The 5,819-nt window shown below is 43.5% G+C and overlaps 1 protein-coding gene across 1 annotated transcript; it reads left to right on the top strand.

Moving 5' to 3' along the window:
• The first annotated feature begins 2,604 nt into the window (after window positions 1–2,604).
• Window positions 2,605–3,549, top strand: LOC108535607 (olfactory receptor 2G3-like). Its single transcript, XM_017881690.1, has one exon. It carries the CDS (start codon window positions 2,605–2,607, stop codon window positions 3,547–3,549), a length of 945 nt encoding a protein of 314 aa, XP_017737179.1.
• Window positions 3,550–5,819: the final 2,270 nt, after the last annotated feature.

The raw sequence follows: 5,819 nt of genomic DNA, 5'->3' as shown, positions 1-5,819 counted from the left end.
AGATGCCTGAGGATGTAAAAGGCACAAAAAACTGTTTGGGAGGATACAAAGCAAGTTTTATTATGATACTGTTATCACCGTGTCACACAGGGATGTGGCCACTCAACCACAGGACCTGTCCCTCCTCTAAGTCTCAGTGGGAAAAAATTTCAGTCCCCAGGGGGAACTTCAGAAAGATACTCAGTTCACCAGCTCCAAGCCCGAAATGTCCTGGGAGCATTAAACTTTCTGGCTGTTTATTGCATCCAGTTCAGGGGTTCTGTGCTGCATTTACCACATGGACAGGGAATCCCCAGGGCTTTTCGGGGGCTAGAAATCTACTCTTCAACCCTGTTCTGATACAAATAGGACCCCTGGATCTGCCAGCTGCTGCAAACTAATACTATGGAGAGATATGAAAGAGATACGGCCTCTGCCTTCAGCCAGGCGGGGAAGACAATATGCACACAAAATAAACAAGGCTGGACCGGTCAGGTAAGGAGGCCAAGCTGGACCTGGAAGGGTGGGAGCTGAGGCAGCAGAAAGGATTAAAGAAGACATTCCCAACAGAAGAACAGCTAGAGCAGGAGGTGGTGGCATGCATGGCAACACTGAGGAAGCCAGCTAGCATGGAGGATCTGTGGCTCCAAGATGGGGGATCTCAACTGCCCAGCTAGCATGGAGGATTTGTGGATCAGAGTTGGGGGATCCCAGCTGCCCAGACCAGGATCCCTTTGGTGGTCGTGTGTTAGCATCATGGCTCAGAAGTCTCACGGAGATAAATGGAGAGTTACACAGACTTGAAAATTGGTTAGAACCAGACTGGGAAAGGCCTGGAGTTCCAGTCTAAGGAGATGTGAGACAAGGAATGATAGCTGAGACCGTATCTGCTGGTGGAGGTGATGAAGGGAGGCCCACAGAAGGCCTCTGCATGAGTCCAGGTCTGGGGTGTGGACTGGGGGAAAGGATGATGTGGGCGCCTCCTAGTTCTCAGCCCTCATCATCCTGGTGCCAGGGTTTGCAATCCTCACTGCTGACCAGTCCTTATCTCTTGAAAAGTTATCCCTCCCAATGTCCAAGACCCTGAGCTGCCCTAGGTCTCCTCTAACCTTCACAAACATTCCTTATCTGGGACATTTTTATCTTTCATCCAATTACTGGTGTTCCTTAAAGCACAGAACACGCATTTGACACATCTTCTTTTGCCCATTCAGCCTCAGTCAATTTTTCCAGCTTCCTCACCTTCACTGTCAGTCGTGGCTGTCAGCCCTAATGATAATGTTTTCAGCCCTGTTGTTTGGAAGCTCAGACGCTTGAGAATGCAACTGTACCTACTCTTTCCTCTCTCCACTCCTCCTTCCACCCAAGCTTCCTAGGATCTAAATTGCTTCCACTTATTAAGCAAATTCTATAAACCAAGTGTATTTCATGGAATCTTCACTATGGAGGAGATACCACTCCCATTTTACACATGAAAGACCTGGGAGGCTAAATGACTTGGGAGTAGGTGAAGAGGCTTAAGTGAGAGGCTGTGTGACTTGGAAATAGGAGAAGAGACCACTAGACTCCAGAGTGCTGATGCCTGAGACTATGCTCTAGGTATTCTCTAACGCTCTGGACATACCTCTGGCTCCCATGGGAAGTCGCCTGCCAACACAACCTTGTTGAGCTCAGCCCACCTCTTGGTGCTCAGGCACTGATGCGATCATGGGTCTCTAGCCTGGTGTTCCTGGTATCAAAGAACATCAGAGCTGGAAGGACCCTCTGGAATCCAACAGCTTCATTTTTTTTTTTAAATGGGACTCTGAAGCTCAGAGAAGAATATGGAGTTACCCAAGATACCACAGAAAATCAGAGGCAGAGGCAAGATTAGTCCTGAGTTCTTCTGATTTCCAGACTCATCCCACTTATACTAAGCCCTTTTATTTGCCAAGTGATTTATATTTTGCAAAATGTCTTTACATACAGTATCTCATAGGTTCCTTGCCATAATCCTGTGCCTAGATGTTCCATCTCTATTTAACAGATGGGGAGACTGAGGCCAATGGAGGTGAAGGGACTTGCCGAAGGTCAAGCAGCTGGGTGAGTGACAACCATGGACACCCAGTAACAGCTGAGTTAAAAATGTGGTCACGAAGTGGCAGTTGTAAGGATTCAACACAAAATTTCACTTAGATCCAAGTATAAGAAACGAAGCCCAGACAGGCCTCCGGGAAAGTGGGAATAGCAAGCCAGGAACCAGGGCGGGCCTGTGTCTCAGGTGCTCAGGGTCGTGAGACCTCTCCCCTCTGCTGCCCAGCATGTCTTTTGTCATCTCTGGAAGACCTTCATTTTCTTCTCCTCCATCACCTCAGTCGCCCTGTGACCTTGGGTTGCCACCACATTACCTCTGGTTGACAGTACCCTAAGCCCCCACAGGTCATAATTAGATTTTCAGCAGAGGCATCTACTCATTCCTGGCTTCCTTGTCCTTTTCATCCAACTCAACAAAGGTTTGATTTAATCTGTGCAAGTTACTGTGCACGGTGCTGTGTGTAGCTCAGTTTCTGTCAATCCCAGCCTTCCTTTCCCAAGGTCAGGGACAGAACAGGGAAGTCCTTGTCTCTCCTTAATAGGCAGATCACCATGCAGAGCCTTGGCAAGAAAAACCACAGCTCTGTATCTGAGTTCATCCTCCTTGGCTTCCCCAGTGAGGCACAGGTCAGAATGGCCCTGTTTGCCTTCTTCCTCCTCCTCTACCTCATCACCCTTCTGGGCAACGGACTAATCGTCATGCTGATCTACCTGGACTCACACCTCCACACGCCCATGTACTTTTTTCTCAGTGTCCTTTCTTTGGTGGACATCAGCTATGTCACTACCACTGTGCCCCAGATTTTGGTTAATATGGTGTGTCCAAGGAGGACCATCTCCTGGGGAGCTTGTGCAGCCCAGATGTTCATCTTCTTGGTCCTGGGCATTGCTGAGTGTGTCGTCTATGCCATTATGGCCTATGATAGGTATGCTGCCATTTGCTTCCCCCTTCACTATACCCTACTAATGAGCCATTCCACTTGCATCAAGATGGTCATTGTCTGTTGGTCCATTGGCATCACTGGGGCCCTGATCTACACTGTCTTCACCACGCATCTGCCTTATTGTGGCCCCTACAAGATAGACCACTTCTTCTGTGAGGTCCCTGCTGTCCTGAAGTTGGCCTGTGCAGATACATCTTTTAATGACAGGCTGGACTTCATCTTGGGTTTCATCCTGCTTTTGGTCCCACTTTCCCTCATCCTGGCCTCTTATGTCCGCATCTTTACCTTTATCTTCAGAATCCGCTCAGCACAGGGGAGGCTCAAGTCCTTCTCCACATGTGCTTCCCACGTCACCGTGGTCATCATGTTCTATGGGCCAGCCATCATCATGTACATGAGGCCGAGTTCCTGGTATGACTTGGAGCCGGACAAGAAACTAGCGCTTTTCTACAATGTTGTCTCTGCCTTCCTCAATCCCATCATCTACAGCCTCAGGAACAAGGATGTAAAGGAGGCCTTTCTGAAAATACTTAGAGTCAGAAGGACAGCTTAATGACTCAGGATGTTTCAGAGTTGACCATAGTCATGGGCAGACTGGATGGGCTCATTTGATATCATACAGGTACCTCAGTTCTCACCAACCTGAGTCTTCCTGTGGCTGTAAGCAGTCAGAAGAGAGTGTGGCCACCCCTAACTGGGAAGTCCTCTATCATTGACTGAAAAATTTTCAGCTCCCACCACCCAAAGACTCAGTTGAGTATTGAAGGCAAAGGATTTCTTTACAGAGACTATGTCCTTGTGGTTCATGGCCATTGCTTTTCCTGGGTTCTCTCCTTACCTCTGGAAGTTTATGTCAGTTCAGCATAATGGCACTCATATGTTTAACATGCACACGTGCTCTTTCCCAGTGTGAAAACCACATAAAGAGTCATTTGGGGTGAAAATTACATAAAAAGCAGGCAGATTATGCAGGGACATAGTCTTGCATTACTGTCTGACAAACACAAGTAATATTTAGCATTGCTTTTTGCACTAGGTGCCTATAAAATCAGAGCTAGAGTTGTTTTAGACATATATGTATAACAATATGGCTAATAACTAGTCTAGTCTGCTCTGGGCTCAGTTTATAGTACTGACTCTTACATGATCAGTTTAAAATTTACACTTTAAATCTCATTTTTGGGGGCAAAATATTTGAATAGACATTTCTCAAAAGGAGGCATACAGATGACAAACAGGCATATGAAAAGGTGCTCAACATCACCGATCATCAGAGAAATGCAAGTCAAAACTACAGTGAGATATCATCTCACCCCAGTTAAAATGGCTTTTATCCAAAAGTGAGGGACTAACAAATGCTGGTGAGGATGTGGAGAAAAGGAAACCCTCAAACACTGTTGGTGGGAATGTAAATTACTACAACCACTATGGAGAACAGTTTAGAGGTTTCTCAAAAAATTAAAAATAGAGCTACCATATGGTGCAGCTCCCAACTGCAACCCCACTGCTGGGTCTACACCCCAAAGAAAGGAAATCAGTATGTTGAAGAGATATCTGCAGTCCCAAGTTTGTTGCTGCACTGTTCACAATGGCCAAGATTTGGACGCAACCTAAATGTCCACCAACAGATGACTGGAAAAAGAAAATGTGGTACATATACACAACGAAGTAATATTCAGCCGTAAAAAATAATGAGGTTCTGTCATTTGCAACAACGTGGATGGAACTGGAGCTTATTATGTTAAGGGAAATAAGGCAGGCACAGAAAGACAAACTTCACATGTTCTCACTTATTTATGGGATCTAAAAAAATCTAAACAATTGAACTCATGGAATTAGAGAATAGAAGGATGGGTCTAGCAGAGGAGGTGGGGATGGTTAGTGGTTACAAAAAAACAGAAAGAATAAATAAGACTGTTTGATAGCACAAAAGGGAGACTATAATTAATAATAATTTAATTATACATTTAAATATAACTAAAAGAGTGTATTTGGATTGTTTGTAAAACAAAGGATAAATGCTTGAGAGGATAGATACCCCATTTTCCATGATGTGATTATTATGGATTGCTTGCCTGTACCAAAATCTCTCATGTACCCCATAAATATATCCCCTCTATGTACCCATAAAACTAAAATTAAAAAATCTAAAATTAAATAAATAAATGTCATTTTTATTTGAGAAAACAGATACAGGTTGATTATCCTTTATCAGATATACTTGGAACCAGAAGCATTTCAGATTTTGACTTTTTTTAGAGTTTGGAATATTTGTATTACACTTACTGGTTCAGCATCCCTAATCCGAAAATCCAAAATCTGAATACTCCAGTGAGCATTCCTTAGAGCATCAAGTCAGCACTCAAAAAAAGATTTCAGCTTTTGGAGGATTTCAGAGTTTGGATGTTTGGATTATGGATAGTCAACCTGTATATACATTTCATAAAAGAAAAATATATGTGTGCATTATGCACATCTATATGCACGTATCACTAGATACAGAGATAAATAACAGATACATAGAGATTACAGAAAATTATATGACAAAGATTTCATTTTCCCCTACCTAAAAGAAATATTTGTTGATATTTTGCCATGTTTAGTCTGTCGTTTTTTCTTTATTTTTAAAAAAGAATTAAATAATAACAGATAAAGTTGAAGTGCCTTTTGAACATCTCAAACTCCCCCAATCAACCACAATTGCATCCATAAGCAATGCATAGAACTGTTCCCGTGTGTGTTTACATTTTTTAAGTGGTAGCATGATGTCAGTATATTTCAGAATTTTTTTTTTCTTTCTTTCCTTTTTTTTTTTTTTTTTTT

The sequence above is a fragment of the Rhinopithecus bieti genome, unplaced genomic scaffold, assembly GCF_001698545.2.
Source record: "Rhinopithecus bieti isolate Rb0 unplaced genomic scaffold, ASM169854v2 scaffold_12155, whole genome shotgun sequence".
In the NCBI taxonomy this organism is placed as follows: Eukaryota; Metazoa; Chordata; class Mammalia; order Primates; family Cercopithecidae; genus Rhinopithecus; species Rhinopithecus bieti.
Note: the sequence above shows the minus strand (reverse complement) of the source record. Positions and strands in the feature narration are given on the sequence as shown.